This window comes from Elephantulus edwardii, unplaced genomic scaffold, assembly GCF_000299155.1.
Source record: "Elephantulus edwardii isolate Elephantulus edwardi_28Jun2011 unplaced genomic scaffold, EleEdw1.0 scaffold00139, whole genome shotgun sequence".
NCBI lineage: Eukaryota > Metazoa > Chordata > Mammalia > Macroscelidea > Macroscelididae > Elephantulus > Elephantulus edwardii.
The window spans coordinates 1,255,461-1,275,104 of NW_006399889.1; the positions used below are offsets into that span (position 1 = coordinate 1,255,461).

Sequence of the window (19,644 nt, forward strand, 5' to 3'; positions counted from 1 at the left end):
GTTCTTTCTGATTCAAGATGCATGTATGTGTGTGTGTGTGTGCACTATATCTGTCACAGGTTATATACTTAAAAACAGAGGTGGTGTTGTTAGGTGCTACTGAGTTGGTCTGACTCATAGCGACCCTATGAACAACAGAGGTGAACCTGTCCATCCCTGTGCCAGCCTCATAATCTCTGATACACTCAAGCCCAAGGCTGCAATCACTGTGTCAGTCCACCTGGCGGAGGGTCTTCCTCTCCTTCGTTGTCCCTCCACCTTTATTGCTGGTGCACGCACAGTCTCTCAATCTAAATAAGCAATGAAAAACTAAAAAGAGTACACTTGCTCCTTGGTGAAGGGAGTATCCCCTGATGGAAATGCGGTGGGAGATGATGGAGTGAGATTTAGTCATGGGGGAGCAGACGGGGAGCATGAGCGCCAGCCAGAGAGAGAGAATGGCTTTCTTAAATGATTTGCACAACGGCCATGAAAGAAATGACTGGGTGCCAAAGGAGCAACATGAGACTTCTTGGCTACCTCTCTTGCTGACTCAAACCACTCGACCACACTTGTCTCTGTGGGGATGATAAACATCACTCGGGAGGTTTGGGCTTTGGCGAGGCACTTCGGAGAAAGGAATGGTTGGCATGGCGCTATACAGTAGAGTGTGAAGCCATGACCAGTATGCCAGCCAGCACAGGCTGTTCAGAAATAGTCTGAAGCTCATCCTCCCAGGCCTGTCAGCCATCACTCAGCCAGCAGCCATTCTGCCCTCTGGGGATGGCTCTCAACACCCTTAGAGGAAGAGCGGCATTCCAGAAAGGAAAGGTGTTATCATGCAATTCCTAAGGGAAAACTTTTATCACCTCTGATTTACTCTGAGGACTTCTCAGAGAATGTAACATTTCTTCAAGTACTGGCCAGAGAACAGTATGTGAGATTAGTAACAGTAACATATAACACCTATTCCTTTAAGCAGTTTCATAAACACTGTGTCACCTAACCTCTCAGTAATGAAGGTCAGGAATGTCTTTTCTTGGTCTCTAATTGGGAAAAGCAAAGTACATGGAGCAAAAGACATGCCCAGGTTAAAAAGACTTTCCAGGTCAGAGCTGGGAAGCAGAACCCTCCAACTTCCAAAGAGGAGAACCAGTTCCTTGCCTGGCACTGTAGATTGAAGAACTGGATCCTTGGAGAAATGGAATGGAGCACTGGGAGGGGAAGCTCTCCTGCTCCTGGAAGTGTGGGCACTGCCTTCTGTCCCCTAGCGTTTACTGAGGGCAGCTGAATCTCCCCATTGGTATGGGTATTTGGCTTCGCCTCCTCGAAGGCATCTTTGGAAATTTTACACATTAACTTGTTGCCTCAGTGGTTTGACCTGTAAACCTGTGGCCATATCTTCTCCAAGGTTAGAGTAATATCATCGCAGAGACTGGGGCTAAAGGGTCCTGCGACAGGCTCCTGAGCCCCCCAGGAGAGGTGCTGTGCAGCACAGCAGCACAGGGAGAAGGAGGTCAAGGAGAAAATGTTGCACCACCATTATGATCAAACACAGTTTTCTTTCCTCCTTTTAAAACTGTGGTTTCCAGTGTGTGTGTGTGTGTGGGGTTCGCCTGTCAGAGGAGTTGGCACTGGGGTTCAGCAAGATTGCTGAGCTGTCTACCCTTACCACCCATCAGTGAACAATAAAACAAAAAATATCCACTGACACGGAGTTGACTCCCACGCGCAGTGACCATACAGGACAGAACAGAATGGTCTCATCAGCTTTCCAAGGCAGCAAATGCCGTTATCTTCCTCCCACAGAGTGGCTGGCAGATATGAACTGCTGACTGATGGCATTTCAGTTAGCAGCCAAGCACTTTAACCACCTCATCACCAGGGGCTCCTTCACGGAATGATACGGAGGATGAAATCAATGTTCTAAGGGTTTGACCTCGAGCTCCTGCCTCTGGAGTGCAAGACGTTGACACCCACTCAATGTCTAGAACATAAAGCATGAGTCAAAGCATTTGGCTCTGTTTCATTTGATCTAATCAGGCTTCAAATTCCTGTGCTAATGCCCATCATCACCAGGAGAGCTGTAGAATCCCTCTCCTAAACACAAAAATATTCCACTCTGTCCTCAGTCACCCTAAACCATGACCAAGACAGGAGTCAGGAAGATTTAGAAGAGGAGAAAATGTGTTACAATGCCTCTCACATGTGAAACTTTTAATTGAACAGTCTGGCGAAGCTCTGGTGGTCCAGTGAGGAGAAGCTGTGCTGCAATCCCGAAGGCACACCGATTGAATACACCAGGTGCTCTGAGGGAGAAAGATGGGCAATCTCCTCCCATGTGAGGAACTGTCTCTGAAAACCCACAGGAGGGTCACTCATGGCTTGGTTCCAACTCAACGGTACACAACAACAACAATAAAACTATATTAAAACTGGGATCACTGCTTCATTTCCTACCCCCCTCCTTTCTAATTTGGCTCCAACTTTTTCCTCCACCATCCAAATTATAGCAAATGGAAAAGTTCCAGAAGCCCAAAGGACATCCTTCCCGTGACTCTTGGGCCCTCTGAGCCTGGCTTCTGCCACCACCTACCAAGAACTCACACAAGAGGAGAAACACCTCACACAGGCGATGGTACCAACTAGCTTGAGCTGCCAAGGTTTGTCTCACTCTATGCTTCTCCGCCCCCCAAAAGCCAGCAGGATCCTGAGAAAGGTACAGGGCCCATCTTGATACGCTTCTTACCTGAGGGATAATGAATGGGAGTGGTTTGTGGGGAGAAGGGAAGGGGTGGAGGGGAGACAGGCAGGAGGAAGAGGGGGCTGAGTGTTGATATAAGCTGTGTGAACCAACTAGACGTCATTCTCTCACCCACCAGAAAACATAGCCTGAGTGTCTGGATGGGGGTAGGGGAATCTCCCACGGAGCAGGACTGTTTACCAAGGCCCCGGGCTCCAGGTCTACCTTAGGGAAACGGGGCTATTAGGGGTTTTGGGTTGGGTTTTTTCCACTTTTCCAGTTTTGCTTTTTTTTTTTTTTTTAAATGGAGCTGGCAGTTGGAAAAGCCTAGAGGGGTTAGAGCAATTATTCTAAACAGTTAGGTGGTGTCTATTAGTTGAGAATTTTTTTTTTAAAGAAAACAATCTGCCACTATTTAAATTCTAAAAAAAAGCCTGTTTGTTTGCTTCTGGGAGTGTTACCAGAGGTTCCAAAGCATGCTCAGGACCCCCCATAGGTCCTATCATCAATAGCCCAGGCAGCTCAGGCTGGGGTTGGGTCTGACCCCCTGAAGGAGGATTTGTGGATCATGTCCTCCTGAAGAATGAATCCCTTTCCACTCACCTACAGCCCTAAATGGCAAGAACATACTTGTGTGTACTTCTGGGCAAAGGACACAATGCCTCTCCCCAATTCTCCATCCCCAAGCTATGAGATTCACACAGCAGCTCTGTCAAGGTGAGTCAAGGGCTTTGTGAAAGGTCTGGTCACCATGCTGTTCTTCTTGACCCCACGGAGGGACTTACCTTACTCTGTTTTCTGTCCAGGTAGAACTGGTGTTGGCTAATGGCCATAGCCCAGATCGACTTGATTAATGCTGGGCACGCATACCACGTATGCACTGCAATGCCACTGTGTCCAAACGTCCTCCTTGTCACAGAAGCCCTGGGGAGGCAAGAATCAGAAGGTTCAACCATGTTTGTAAGAGAGTCCATTTACTAGCAAAAAGCTTTTCTTGAAGACTCACTGGGTCCTAAAAACCGTGGTGTGAAGGTAACAGATCAGCTCACACAGAGAGAGAGAGAGACACAGAGCGAGACTGGGGGGGTAAGAGTGAGGGAGAGAGGAAGAAAAGGAGAGAGGGAGAGAGGGGGAAAGAAGGAGAGGGGAAGGGGGAGAGAGAAAGGGAGAGAGGGAGAGAGGGGGAGAGGGAGAGAGAGAAAAGAGGAGGTGGGGGGAGAGAGAGAGAGATATGGAGTTATTCACTAACTCCTCAGGGTTCAGGTTTGGCCCAGCCTCTGCCTTGTCTGGAGTAAGACAGGTCATTCTAGGTCACTGGATGGTCCTCACGGATGTTCAGTTCCTGGCACTGGACCAACACAAACTTTGGAGACAGGAAAAAGCCTCTGACAATGACCTTCGTTACTCAGGCAATGCTTCTTAGGATGAAGGATGTGTAAATTCTTTTCTAATCACCACAAATCACAATACCTGAGGAGACCATGACTCCTTATTACTTGAACTTAGTGTTCCTTGACAGATGTGGTCATCGATGTCAAATATATCTGAAGGCTCCAGCAGAGAGAAAGGAGCTGGCCACCAAGCAACTCCCCTTCCCATCCCAACCTCTTAATTTTTATTTCAACATGGAGTAAAGAAAGAGACAGTAGGCTTTAAAAACAGAAAACACAGGTGGAGTCAGGGAGAAAAAAAAATGAGTTTTATGATCATGTTCTCCGTGAAGTATATGCTATAGACCAAGCAGATGGTTACAGAGTGAAATCAGGACTGTGTGTCTCTGTGTGTAGAAGAAGGTGGTGCAAAGTGGAGTGGGGGCTGGGGTATGTGAGCAATACGTCAGAAAAATAATGTTCATGTGTGTTTTGAGATTGAGATACAGAATTTAAAAGACCCTTGACACAATCAAGATTTGTTAGAAATTGGCATATTTTCAAGGACAAATTTTCCCTTGGAGAAAACATGAAGTGATTTCTATGTTCTCACTTTGGAGGCTAAGGATTTGACCATGACTCTTTCACACCCACTTTTAAGGAGGTATTCTAATCTTGTGATTAGTTTCTGACACGTACAGGTTTTCCTTTATTTTAGGCAAAACAAAAGTGAAGGGACAAGAAACGAAACAACCAAACCATCATGAAAGAGCACAGAGGTGAAAGACAATTAATTAAAAGGGGCTCCAGAGAAATGAGGAGGAATGTATCCACTTGGTTCTCCATAGATTTAAAATGAATCTGTGATCTGAACTCCCAGGTTGGCTTCCAAAGCAATTACTGCTCCTGAGAGCAAACTGGTTTTGTGTTGTTGGGTTTTTTTAACCCCTGGAAAAGCTGAATCTGAAATGGGTGGTAACTTGAAATGTACTTTTATAAAGGGAGAGAGAGAGAGAGAGAGAGAGAGAGAGAGAGAGAGAGAGAGAGAGAGTTGTAGGAGGCTGGTGCTGGTATTTCTCAGGTAAGATACATGAGGATAAGTGGAGCGGCCTGTCAGGTCTGGGTAGTCCCATGGACACGTCTACACCAGATCCTACATCAGGGCTTTTCTCCTGGCTCCATTATCAATTTATCTTTCCTATTCATCTTTGCCTGCAGGCTCTTTCCCACTCAACTAACTTTCTATTTGCCTTAGTCTTGGGATATTTAATATCCCAATGCTAAAAGAAGGCTACAGAGGTCTGGCGGCATGGTCTGCAGAGCGTTGTGCTGCCAGTTCAAAAAGGGTGTGTCTCTGATGGTTCAAATCCACCAGTATCCAAGGGAGAAAGATGGGCATTCTCCTCCGTGTGATTTACAGCCTCTGAAAACCACTGGGGTGTCAACTATGAATTGTAACGGATTACAACGAGTTTTGAGAAATGAGGGGTTGATGGTTCAATGGAGAACTCTCACCTATAAGAGAGCTGGGTTCCATTATAACCAATGTACTTCGAGCATGGCCTCTACCTGATGACTATCAGTGGTGGCTTGTAGGTTGCTGTGATGTCAAATAAGTTTCAGTGGAACTTCGAGACTAAGATGGAATAGGAAGATTGCTAGGTCTACTGGTAAGGAGTTGCCCTGCTAGCCCAAAGACAAGTGGTTCGAATCCACCATAGGAGAAGGATAGGCAATCTCCTCTCTTGTGATTTACAGCATTTGAAAACTCGTTGAAGGGTCAGCTATGAGTTGGTTCCAACTCAGTGGCACATAACAAACACCTCCAACTTCCCCAAACCATCTAACAAAAATGCTGTGAACCACCATGTCTTGTTTTATTCTGAATGGGGCCGCCATGAGTTGGGGACTGATTTGATGGCAACTCAAAACAGCAAAGAACCTCAGAAATGAAAGCAGGCATCAATGTGTCATGGTAGGAGAAAATTTCTACAGCATCACCTGTGCTCAGCATAGCACGGAGAAGAAGTGTGATTGAATGTGTGACCAATCAACTCAGAAAACACTCCTTGTGGTGACTGATTCCCCTGTAATCACAATTTCCCAGTGATTCCATCTTAATTAAATGATGATAGCTGGCACTTCCCATCCTATGACTTTGGCTCTGGCCCCCTTCTTCTTTTGGAGAGAGAGACTGTCCCCTGAATATCATCTCAACACACAGTCAATTAGATTAATCTTCCGTGCTCCAACAGAACAAGGTGGTGAGCAACAGAATGACACATTTAATTTCCAAAGCAACATGATGCAGTGAAGAGTGCTCGCTGCTCTGAGTGTGGGAAGACTGCTTACAGCGGAGGCTCTGCTACTAGACTCAGCAGAGAAACCAAAGCTGAACCGCTGCCATCAAGTCAACCCTGACTCACAGCGACCCGTGTGCTTCTGAGCACAGACACGACACAGGGTTTTCAGGGCCTGGGACCTTCCAAACTGTATCTCTCGGCCTTTCTTTTGAAGGTTTCTAGGTGGATCTGAACCATCAGCCTTTTGGTTAGGAGTCCTGAACACTGAATTGTTTGCACTATCGAGATTTCTAAATTAGGTAGTAAGCCTTAAGCTCTTCACTTTCCTTGACTAAATGAATATCAGAAAATGTCATTAAATTTGTAGTGAACTGAGGCGTCACCTTGCGTATCAAATTAACTCACTTTCTCTGAGCCTTTCTACCAGCCACTGCTCACCCTAACTGCCCGTTCTAGTCACATGGGTGACTCAAGGCCATTTTGTATCAGTGGAGGGGTGACCAGTGGCCCTTTGGGTTCCTCCCCTTCCCTCTTCTCTTTCTTCCAAGCATGCACTCACCCATCTCTTTAGCTCAGTGAGAAAGCATCACTTACATTTACCTGACTGACAACTTCACTCTTCTGGTGGGGCCTGTCTTATCTCCTGAAACTCTAAATACTACTTATTCTTTGAGGTTCATCTCAGCCTTCTCCTGGTAGTCTGGCCTTTGGTGACCTTATCTTTCAGCATTTATGGCTTGTGTCATCTGATACTTGGCACCTACTGCCTTGAGCATCAGTAAGGAAACTCTCAAATCACTGTTGTCAAGTTGGAACTGACCCATGGCTGACCCTCCAGAGGCTGTATATCACATGGAAGGAGATGACCCATCTTTCTCCCACAGAGCCATCAGTGGATTTGAATTGTCAGAGAGGCACTACTTTTGAGTTGGCAGCCAATTCCTTACAGACCAAGCACTGGAGTTGCAGTGTACAGTACAGAGGAAGGAATATGCACTTTAGAATCAGATTTCCTGGGTTCTAAAAATTCTAGTTCTTAAAAATACAGAAGCGTCTGATTCAGGCCATGGTCTTTTCTCATCACTTGCTATGTATCTGAGACCTGGACAATGAACAAGGATGACAGAAGAAGAATTGATGCCTTTGACTGTGGTGTTGGAGAAGATTATTGAACATCCCACAGATGGCCAAGAGAAAAAACAGATATGTCTTGGAGAAGGTGCAGCTGGAGTGCTCTTTGTAGGCAAGATTACTTTGGGCATATTGCTAGAAGGTGTTGCTCCAAGGTTACTCCTTGGAGAAGGACATGATGTTGGGAAGGGTAGAGGGTTGGTGAAGGAGAGGAAGACCTCTCTCCCAGGTGGATTGATACCGTGATTGCCTCAATCAGCTCCTGTCAGGAAGTGTGAGGATGGTGCAGGACAGGACAGGGTTTAGATCTTTTGCTCAAAGGGTCTCTGAGTCATACTCAACCTGAAGGCACCTAACAACAGCAATTCTAGTTCTTCCACTTACTGTCTATAACAGAGAGCAGGCAACTTCATCTCTCAATTCCTTGGCTTCCCAATACAGCATAGGAACAACAGTAGTATCCATCTCCTAGGGCTACGTGAGGATCCTGAGAGATAACTTGTATGTAGAATAGTGTGTGAACATGGTAAACAATAAACGTTCTTTGTTCAGCTAGCTGTTCTTCAATGACAGAAGACCTTGTTTCAAACTGTCTTCTATACCCTACTGTACCTAACACGGCACCCTGAATAACAGTGAACATGAGAGGGCTCATTTTTATTTAAAAGGCTAAAAGCCAATTTAAATAGTAATATAGGAGGTTTGGAGTCCTTGGATGGGGCACATTTTTAACATCCTTGGCTGCCAACCAAAAGATTGGAGGTTCAAGACCATGGAGAAATGCCTGAGAAGAAACGCCTAGAAATCTGCTCCCAAAATACCAGCCACTGAAAATGATACAGAGTGCCATTCATTCTTCTGACACATGATTTGATGGTGGCAGCTGATTATGTGAAGTTTCGAACCTCTCCCGCATCCCTGCCTCTTGGGAAAGAGAAGGAGACTCAGTATTTCATGAGCCAAGTCTCAGTAAAGCACTGGAGTCTCTGTCCATCCTGACACTCATCCCTTCTGATGGTCCAATTTTTAACTTTTTCCTATCAAGAATCCCCTTTCTGCATCTGACTCACTGTGGTGAGAGTCACTGCCCTCTTTTCACTCCTGTTGACCCTCCTTTCATAATTGTTGTTGGTTGTATGCTGCTGAGCTGGAGCCGACTCATAGTTGACCGTCCAGCAGATCACACAGGAGGAGAATGCCATCTTTCTCCTGCAGAGCAGCTGGTGGATTTGAACCACGTGCCTCTGTGTTGGCAGTGCAAGTCCTTACCAATAGGCCACCAGAGGTCCCTCCTCTCATACATATGCCACGGAGTCTGCCCCCAAAGAGTTCACCTGGGAAAATAGCTGTGCGTTCTCTTCTGGCTAGAATATTCTTTCCAGGATGTATCACTACCCTAATGGCCTACACAAATGGATTCTTGCTCTGCAGAAGCAGGGTCTTCAGAGCCAGAAAATCTTCACAGGACCCAGGTGAAATGCTAAAGAAGTTACTCTTGTACTAAATACATCTGCCTTCGCCTGGTGGCAGAAACCAAGGAAGCTCCCAAATGTTTGCTGGTTGCTAGCCCTCCAGTCAGCTGGGTGCACAGGATAAGCCCTAACCCTACAAACAGAGTGGCTATTTCACGCCAATTACATCCCGACAGCAGACAGCAGCGTGAGGAGTTATCTCTGGCTGCAGAGACAGAGATTACACTGCAGGGGCCTGAGTCCACTTGCCGGAGGGTGACGTTGCACCCTTGGCTGAGTGCGCCCTGGGAGGCCCAGCGGCAGCTTGTTCTGAGATGCTTGGAAGCCATGTGGGGGTGGAGCTGGTGCCAGACTCCTTTCCAAGGCCAGGCCCCTGTCATCACACCCACTTTTGCTTCTTAGAGTCTGCTCTTTATTTCTCCTCTCTTCCCAGGATGCTTTCCTTGTAACTCTGTATATGATCCTCTCTAAAGACCAAGTGTCAGGCCAGTTTGTAGAGAACTTTGCTGCTGCTCCCTGGCTGCATCTCATTCTAGGACTGCTGGCAGACAAAGAGGGAAAGCAGAGGTAGGAGCTGCCCTGAGCCTCTTAGAGGCAAAACTTGTTGCACTCCCTTTGGAGACCCTATTGTTTGATATCTGGCTCAAAAATCACATTCTTTTTTCCCCCTCCCCTAACAGTAATGCTTTCTAAGCGAGCTCTGGTGGCTTAATGGTAAGGAGTTGCACTGCCAACCCAAAGGCATATGGTTTGAATTCACCAGATGTTTGGTGGAAGAATGACCAACAGTCTCCTCCTGGGCGATTTTACTGCCTCTACAAACCGCTGGTGGGTCAGCTATGAGTCAATTCCAACTTGCTGCTACACACAAGAACAACGTTTTCTGGGATACAGGGATGGGGCAGAGTGGAAAGAAAAGAACATAATATTTTTTAAAAAAAATATTCACTCACAACTCTTAAAGCTCTAAAATTACAGCAGAGGAGAGAAAACCTTTTTGCACAAATACTTCATCTGCAGACTCAATTGGTGGTGCAGGTCCACCTGAAACATTCTCAGGAACTCTGTCAAGCTGTCCTGCAGCTTCTACTCTGGCAAAAAACGTCCTAGTATGTCTTCAACCACTCCCCAGCATAACTCATGCTGGCTACCAAGTGTTACAAAACCTCCCTATAGTGTCCTGGCATGTAATACGCCCCCCCCCCCAACTCCATCATGAGGAAGAAGGTGGTAGTGGAATTGTTTCTCTCTCTCTCTCTCTCTCTCTCACACACACACACACACACACTTCAGCTCACTGTATTTATCAACAGATAACAAACAGTACAAAACAAAGCTTTTTACTGTTCAATTTCAATTATATTCTCCATGATTAACTACTTTCCCCCTGACTCCTTCAAATGAAACAGGATCAATGACGGCATAAAAAATATTAACGTAAATGTCACACCAGGCTTGAGCCCTTGGGTTCCACGCACTGGGGTAACTTTTTCAGCTTACCTGCGAGGGTCATGAACTTCCACCGAAAACTTCTTTTCTCGGAAATACAGGTTTTCCAACTGTCTCCATTGGAATATCTGGGCAGAAAACAATTCAGTTTTAAATCAAGGAGCAGTAGGTTCACTTCCCGGCTGTCTTCCTCCCTTTGCTAGGTAACTTCTATGATCAGCAGCTTCCTTATCAAAGCAGAGTGTAGTTGTTTGCCTCTCCTCGGCCTCTTGCTTGAAATACACACAACGCACTTGCCACTTCAAAAGGGGGCAACGTGGGTGTGGATTTTCCTGCAGGTCTCTTAATGGGAAGAAACCACGTTCTTTTCAAGTTGTTCCCCTTTGGCTCGCCTTTGTTTAGTTCTCCAAGACAGTCCTAGCGCTGCAGACTTTTCCCTCCAAGGAGAGGGGGCGCGCGGGGGAGCGAGGGGGCGAGCAGAGCGGAGGGCGGGCGAGAGGCAGGCGCGCTCAGGAGGCGGTAGCCATCTGCGGGTAGTGCTGAACTGAGCTTCCTCCTCTCGAGTGCTGAAATGGGAAGGCGTTCAAATTCCCAGCCTCCCATCGGGACTCCACTTCCTGCCCACTAATGTGTAAGCGCCTCGGACTCGCTCTAGCGATTCGCGCAGCTTGCAGGGCGGAGGCTGCTGTGACCTTATTCCAGGGGTAGGCAACTCAAGATAACAATATGAGGCTGTCAAGCCATTCTTTTTTCTGCAGAAGAAAGCGCACGCGCGGACACGCTGGGGACACACACACACACACACACACACACAGAGCTGGATGTGTGCTGAAGCCAGAGGCTTGGGCGGGGGTGGGGGGGGTGGGGGGAGCCCAAACAGTTTCTGGGAAGTGGGCAATTGGAACAGTTGAACAGATTCCTTGCCTCTGCCTCGGGCACCCACGGGGGCTCACAGACCTTTCTCCCTCAGCAGAGTGAACTAGCTAACTGGGATTGGTGGGCTGCATCAATTAATCTAGGAATGGGTTGGATTCCCCCCCCCCCCTTTTCTTTTTCACAAGATGGATGAGAAAGTTACTTACTCAAGCTTCTGGGAAATGTCAGAAGATAATGCAGTTACAAAATACACATATCTATTTCCACTTGGTAGATGTTGCATTGCTTGAACATACTTAGAATTTATCTTGCCATAAAAGAGAGTAGAAAAAGGAGTCCTGTTTCTGGCATCATTCCTTTCCCCTCACCCCACCCCTGGGAGGGGGGGGGATCCCCTTCCCTTTACTAACTTAGCAGTTGTTGTTATTGTGTACCTTTAAGTCAGAAATGACCCATTGCAGATTTTCAGAGGCAGTAAATTGAGGGATATGCATTTTGGGGTTTCATCTCAAACCCAAAATCTTGGCATCTGGGTGTCCTGGTTTTCTCTGACCTGCCCATGTTCTTTTCACATTAGAGACATGATGGTACTTTTTCTGTGTCAGGTGGATGCCCCCTTCCAGGTCTAGGACATGTTTCATGTCTAGTCAATGCTGGACCAGAGGACTCTGCCCTGGGTCAAGCTCGCCTGGAATATAGATCTGCTTCTAGAATGGCTGTCTTCTTTACCTTCACAACAGGCTCCACAGAATTTTACAATTATATTGTTTATACTGTGGAAGTACCAGGGAGGAGGACATCCATTATGTCTTATTACAGAGATATGGCTTTTGTCCATAGCTTGGATTCTTTTTCACTCTGAAGCTCAAGGGACACTGAACTTATTCTCCTCCTTTGTAAGTAGGTGGAGAGACATTTCAAGGAAAGCAAACAAGTCAAAGCTTTATTGGCTTAAACATCTTTGTGTCCTGTTGCAGAGCAAATGAAGCCTTAGAGCCCGATTGATGTAGACACACAAGTCCACACCGAATTCTATCTGATACTTTACTGCTGTACCTCCCGCAGTGGAAACATCCAACATCTGTCTCTGACTCCTGTTAGATACACAGTTTACCTGCACTTAAGCCACAGCCACAAAATCACCAGAATTAACAGACTCTATGAGGTAGCCATCACTATGCAGACGTAGTAGACAGAACAAAGTGGTCAGAACTCAAGGCCGTACAATCTGATTCTATCTACCTGAACCCAAATCTCCCCTACTTCTAATACTTTTTCCTTAAGCAAATGATCACATTGCCTTAACTCTTAGATTTCCCCTCTGCAAAATGGCAGCAATGTCCCCTCTCAGGTAGGCCACATGCACAGGGAAATGGACTATCTATCTCAGCAGCAGCAGATCCTTAGCACATTGTTGGCCCCAAGCTATCAATGCTATTCCGAATTGTTCTCTTAAACCTTGGAAAATTAAGAGAGTAATTTCATGACCACCAAAATAATTCCTTTCTTCCTTAACTCAAATCCTAACCTTGTGGTTTCAAAAAAGGGATTTGATATTTGAGTGGTGGAAATTTTTATGTGTTAGTCTCTTTTCTTTTCCTCCAAAGAAAAGGGCAGATGGTAGATGCTGGGCCCTGGGGAGCCTCCCCAGGACCCACCTTGGACAGGTTTGAGTATGTGACCTGTGCAGGTGCACAGCACCCTTTGCTCAGATTTAAATGCTCTGGTGTCGCCATCTTGAAATTCTTAAAAACATTTGAGCCTTGGGTTTCCATTCTGCACTGGATCCTGTCCGTCACGGAGCTGGCTTGGGAAAGTGGCTGTTGCTAGTAAGTGGGCTCTTTCCTGGGGCAAGGTGGCCATTTTCAGGAAGGCTGTCTTCCTAAGCCTCTAAAAGCTTTCTCTTCTCAGGCAGGAGAAAAACAAGCAAACCCCGTGTGACTGTCCAGAGCAAATCTCACGTGTGTCTTTTACTGGAAGGGCCTCCCTGCCTGATGAGTCCTCACCCTGACTCCTCGCGAATACAAACACAAGGCCAACCTTTCCCTTAAGAAAGACGCCCTAGTGGTGCACTGGTTAAGTGCTTGACTGCTAATCTAAGGTCTGTAACTTGAGTCCACCAGCTGCTCTTCAGGAGAAAGATGTGGCAGTCTGCTTCCATAATGAGTTACAGCCCTGGAGATCTTACAGGGCATCCTACAGAGTTACTTGATGGCAGTGGTTGGCTTGTTGCTTTCTCTCTCTCATAATTGCTCCCTCATGCTGGACAATGTCGACAGCCTCCTATCTGTCAGTGGGCCCAAACAAAACCACTTGGGATCTGCTCTGGGCATCTCCACTTTGACGGCTACTGTAGCTGCAGTGGGAGGATTCTTCCTGCCACTTTTGCCATTGGCAGTGAACCTCATACCCCTGGCTTCCTGGCAGTTTTCCTTGTCTGTTCGAAGTGGGAATCTCCCCCACAGCCATACGAAACACCCAGCAGGGAAAGGGCGAGTGGAAGACATGAGTGGGCAGTGTCTCTGGTGAGGTTTTGCACTGGCACATTAGAAGGGCCCCAGGAACTGAAGAGAAGGTCCTCATCTAGGAATGCTGGCCTAATCCTTTCCTTCACTTACAGGTGGGGGGATAAAGGAGGCTGAATGAACTGGGGAGCAGGAACACTGAAGGCAAGGGGGACAAAAAAAGAGGGGCAGGAGTTGAGGGCCCTCCACAGAGGACAGTCATCTGCCACCAGGGCAGAAAGATGCCTGTTGTAGAGGCATGTGCTCATCACGAGGGTCTGAGATGTTGGTGCTCACAGTGCCCTGTCACCCCAAGGTTTAAGGGCTCTGCCTATTAAACACTCCACCTTTACAGCATCAAAGTAACAATTCAATAAACGTTCACACTGAGCATCCTAAGCTGCTGTGATGAAGCTGTCTGTATCACTCCAGGGTGGCCTCTCCCTAGGCCCATCCCTCCATCAGTGCAACCGGCAGGACCTGCCACCGGGTCCAGACGCCACTGGAGGACGCAGCTGACACACATCTCATCATCGCTGTGAGTGGGCGGATTCTGAACAACATTTTTGGCCTTTTTTGCCCCTAGGAGCAAATTAAAAGCCAAACTAGGCAGTTCTATCAATAGTCAAAGGATTTCTTAATATCTATTCAATCAAGGTCTTGCTAATGTGCTTCATCTGGACATCTTTAACAAGCTCTCCAACTGTCTTTTCTTTGATCTTTCGGCATTCCCCATCCCCAAGAGGAGTTAGTGGGACATTTTCTTATTGGGAGAAAATGAGGTCCAGAGAAATTAGGGAAAATTGCCTAGGGCCACACAGTAAGCAAGTGAAGGAACCAGAAATAGACGTCAAGGGCACCTGGTCCATTACTCTAACCTCTAACTATGTTTCCTTTCCATGAGTCCTCCAATTAGTGGGCATAGCTCTTACTCACTAATGGGTGGTTAACTTTAAAAGTGGAATAATTTTTATAAATGAGCAACAGTGTAACTGTAAGTAGGAAGTATACAATAAAATCTTGTTAGTCCTGCACAATGGCTTTTCTTTCATTTTTTTACTGTAAAAAACTAAGTATGAATCCCTTCTCTTTTTTAAAATTTATTTTTTATTGACTTGCTTACGAAGTTCCTATACATTGTGTTTTACCCTATTCTTCATTGTTTCATACAATCATTCTCATGCATTATGTTTTAGAAAATTAATCACCATTGGACCTTGCCCATCATTACTCTGTCTTTTCACCCAGGTCCTTCCCATTTCCTTCCCCCTCCCTCCACCCACCAAATTGTGTAACCCTGTGGTTTCCCCCTTACCCATCGTCAGCCCTCCTCTCCTTGATTTCTCATACATGTTTTACTAATTATCCTTCTATTTTTACAATCATGGTCTTATGCAGTATTTGTCCTTATGAGACTGTGTTAGTTCACACAGTGTAATGTTCTCCAGCGTCTCCCAAGTTACACAGTATATTTTGAAATTGTTGCTCCTGTGTGCTCAATAGTATTCAATTGTGTGAATTTCTCAACCCATTTGGTTGTGGTTGGACATTTAGGCTGTTTCCATGTTCTTAGGATGGTGAATAATGCTGCTATGAACACTGGTGTACAAATCTGTTTGTGTTGAAGCCTTTCTCTTCTGAGAGACCTGGTTTTCTTAAGTCTTCTACATAAAGTGTGGTCAGTGGCTTTGAATCAAAGATCTAATTCATTGCCATTGAGTCATAACTGACTCACAGCTGACCCTCCTTCAAGTTTCTGAGGCTGCAAATTGCATAGGAGACTATAGCTCTTACTCCCTTGCAGTGGCTGGTGGATGTGAAGCATCAGCAGAGCTCGCCTTTGGGTTAGCAACACCATTCTCCATGGACTATGCCACCAGAGCTTCCTCATCAAAAACTAAGAGCTGCAGCACAGCCAGTACCTGGGCTAGACACATGCTCCTGACTGGCACTTAGGGACAACTTCACTTGCTCTATAACGTTATATATATATTTGACCTTACTTTGCAAAGACTGCAGCAACCCTGACTCACAAATACTTCATCATAATCACCTTCAACTTGCTGCATGTGTAGCTTTTAAACCAATGTAAAGGCTTTGAGATGGACCTCTACCTATAATCAGGATTAAGAAAAACAAATAATTTGCACTGAAAATTAGAGAAACTCTCGGGAAGTGGCTTTCTTGGGTCAGGGTCTGTCACTATGGCGGACACTAATGCAGACTCTTCATTTCTGGCCCAGATTGGCTGTGATTCCTACAGCGAGCCTTCTCCTTACTGGGTGTCAATGTCTTAATGCATACAACAGGAGACAGGAACACGTGTATCTCACAAGGTGCATACATGTGGCTAGTGAATACTCATTTTGAGTCATGAGTGCAACAGGGCACACTATAAATACTTAATGGGCAGGGGCTGCTCACTGGTTTCTATTAGTGGGTCTGCATGGATTCCCACATCCTGTGGCTGGAGCAGAACAGGATTAATGCTTCCCACTCACTGGGAGGGGGAGAATGCAGCAGAGACAGAGAAAGGGACCTTGGCTTCATCAGACATTCTCTCTGTTGTATCCAGCGCCAGGACAGCACAAAGGGCAATAGGAATGCTCACAGGGCCAATCAGAATGGGAGAGGAAGCCCGCTCCAGCCGCTCTAATGCTCGAGCAGGACTTCAGGGAGCCTTGTCTTCTTCCTGGCCCCAAGGCTGAATCACCAAGCCCCTTAATGACCTCCCTATGAGTAACTTCCTGCCTCATCCGGAGGGGCCATTAATACAGATTCATAGCAGTTCTCTGGCCCAGCTGCCCCCCAGTCACAGACAAAGCAACTCCAGGCAGGAGAGGTTAAGGAACTGCAGAGGTTAAGTAAGTGATGGATATCAGGACTCCATTGTGTGACTTTGGGTCCTGGGGTCTGTCTAACCACACCATGAAAACCTGACTGTGAGTGAAAAGCGTTATGTCAAGCTGTGGTTTAGTTAATGATCACTTCTTTAAGAGCTTTTGACAGTCTAAATGGCTCTGTACACCAACAAGTATATATACACCTACATACACCAACAACGTGCCTGTCTTCCTACAAAAGACTAGACTCGTGGACAGTAGTAATCGCGAAGTTCAGAGCAAAACAGACATTGTACTCAGAATTGACGTTAGCATTTCACTTCTGTTCACTTTCTAGAAGTAGGCTTACCCCTCACTAATTCCTAGAGGTATGTATATATGGGGAAAAAACAGCAAAAATGAATAACCAAACAAGAAGTTGGGGGGTATCTCCAAGTTGGTGTGTGTGGAAATCTGATCAGAAGTAGCTGACAAGGTTATGTTAGCGGACAGAACCAATCTTGGGATAAAGAGAGACGAATAGAAGTTGCTTGTTGCCAGGGATGGGGCAATATCCTTATGGCAAGGATTTTAACCACTGGATAGCTATTCAATACATTATACTTTATGCTTAAAGAAGAAAGCAGGCCTTTGGATCCTGTTGTTATGCGCGTGTGGTCCAGTCAGAAGTGACTCCTAGCTGACTCTCCAGTTACGGTCCTAACACATAAGTCCCATTACATCTCAGCTTCCTCTTCTGTAAATTGAGAGGGTGGGCATTCCTGCCCCACATGTATAGGCTGTAGTCAGCACTATAAATCCAGAGAATGCCATACTGCTACTCCTTGGAATTTAAAGATGACTTTAAACATTTCTAACTTAGGAGAGATGATGCAAAGTGCAATTAAAAGGCCTCTTTTCAAAGCTATACTGCCTGCTACTTACTGGCTGTGTTTTTGTGGCAAATTGATTTCTTTACATCTTTGTGCTCTCATCTTTGCAAGAGCAACAATACTTTTCTCATAGGACTGTTGCATTAAATAATTTATATATAAAGTGCTTAAAATGGTGTCCAGTACATAATCAGCACTCAATAAGCAAAATCCAACTGCTATTGCGTCAATTCTGACTCACAGCGACCCAACGTGTTTCAGAGCAGGGCTTTCAATGGCTGACATTTTGCAAATAGATCAGCAGGTCTTTTCTCCAAGGTGTCTCTTGGTGGACTTGGACCTCCATTCTTCCCGTTAGAAGTCAGTGTGTTAACTATTTGAACTCCCCAGAATCTCCACTCTCATGTCCTTTCCACTCCATCATTTCTATGCCACTCCTTATTATTATTCTTCTTAGTGGTTAAAGAAACAGAGTGGATGAATATTATGACCATATTTCGGTCCAAAGCATAGTTTGTGTCATTTTCTTTGAAAGGCAGCTAGTACAGTGCCATGAACACGTCTGCATTTTTAAAAACTTTTTTAAATTGTGGATTGTTGTGTTGTGTGTGTGTGTGTGTGTTTTAAATAGTGCAAGTATAAACCAGCTCATTTATTCAGCCTTTTCATTAACTACATTTGTGCTGGAATCTCTGAGATTCTCTTTGGATTCACTTGTTTCTAGTTTTATTTGGCCAATTTCCAAGTCCATTGAAATTGTGAACAAAGATCATTTTTAATATCTTCCTGATACTACTTTTGATCTCAGAACACCCATCCTGATATCCAGATGGTCAAGTCTTTCTTGTACAGAGCCATGGTGGCTATTTGGCCAATTGTTTCTGAGTTAGTGGTAAAGCACTTAACCATTCTGCTACCAGCACTCCTGCATTACCTGTCCTGAAAGAGGACTTCTTGGCATCTTCTTTCCTCTGAGATAGTCACTTACCCAGCAAAGAAAACAATGGCTGGTTTTTCTTTGCAGCCAGACCTACTAATGGAATCAAGATGTTCCTCAGGCCAGTCCCCTCCTCCTCTCCACTCAGACAATGTACACTCTAAATTGATTTGGTTAATTCAGTGACAGATGCCCAGAGCACCAGGCCTTGACCCTTTAATGGACGACCTCTTCTTAACCCATCAAAAACCTTTTAGTTTCTTTTGGTTTAAGAGTCATTACTACAGGGAAAGGGAGAAAGAGGCCAACAAGTACTTAACAGGCCTATAGTGAAACGGGCCATTCTCTTTTCCTCCATTGGACTTTATTTCTTTGTTTCTCCCTAGAGGGTCTATCTATATATTATTTTCTTATGTGTACTTAGGTATTTTTCCTTGCAAAACCAAAACTGCACCATAAAAGCAAATCTAACAAGCCTAAAAAAGAAGGTGAAAATGTTCTTCCTATTTTATCCTTTGCCTCTTGATTCAATCTATCCTTCTTTTGCTGGTGTGAGTTCAGGGGGGGTCTGGGGATTGTGTCCGAATGGCAGCGATGCCTGCTGGCAAATAGAATATCTGCACCTAGTTTAGGTTCTTCTGGCAATGAGCATGCAGAGCCAGCCATGCACAGTTTAGCTTCTCTGTGCTCTACTGGTTGCTGTGATGCTGAACACTGTGTCTCTGATGTGTCAAATGCGATAACGGTTACCCATGGTGGACAGTGTTTGGTGGAGCTTCCTGATTAAAACAAGCTTGGAAGCATGAGTGGCATCCACTTCCGTAAATAGCTTGCCTCTGGAAACCCTATGAACCTTGAGAGAGGATGAAAGTCACGCAAGAGTTGAGGACTTTCATTCACAGGGTTGCTATGAGTCGCCTACAACTCGATGGCACTTAACAACAACAACATGCTCTAGTGGATTTTTTTAAAAAATTCAAGACTAAGTACACCTGCTGTGACTCATCTCAAGGAGCCCTGGTGTGACAATAGTTAAATGACCACCTGCTAAGTGAAAGGTCTGTAGTTCAAAACCACTTGCTGGTCTTTGGGAGAAAAGACTCAGTCATCTTCCATAAAGAGTATAGTCTTGCAGAGTGGATTATATTTGGGGGTAGGGGGTGGG

The 19,644-nt window shown here is 45.6% G+C and overlaps 1 protein-coding gene across 2 annotated transcripts in view; it reads right to left on the reverse strand.

Moving 5' to 3' along the window:
- Positions 1-19,644, reverse strand: part of FRMD4A (FERM domain containing 4A) — an 852,768-nt gene that overhangs the window by 66,023 nt on the left and 767,101 nt on the right. For both annotated transcript variants that reach the window (XM_006894277.1, XM_006894278.1), the window contains 2 exons: positions 10,499-10,575; positions 3,508-3,646 (listed from right to left, as the gene is read on the reverse strand). In XM_006894277.1, coding sequence (XP_006894339.1) covers positions 3,508-3,646; positions 10,499-10,575 — 216 coding nt within the window. The remainder of the gene's footprint in view (positions 1-3,507; positions 3,647-10,498; positions 10,576-19,644) is intronic.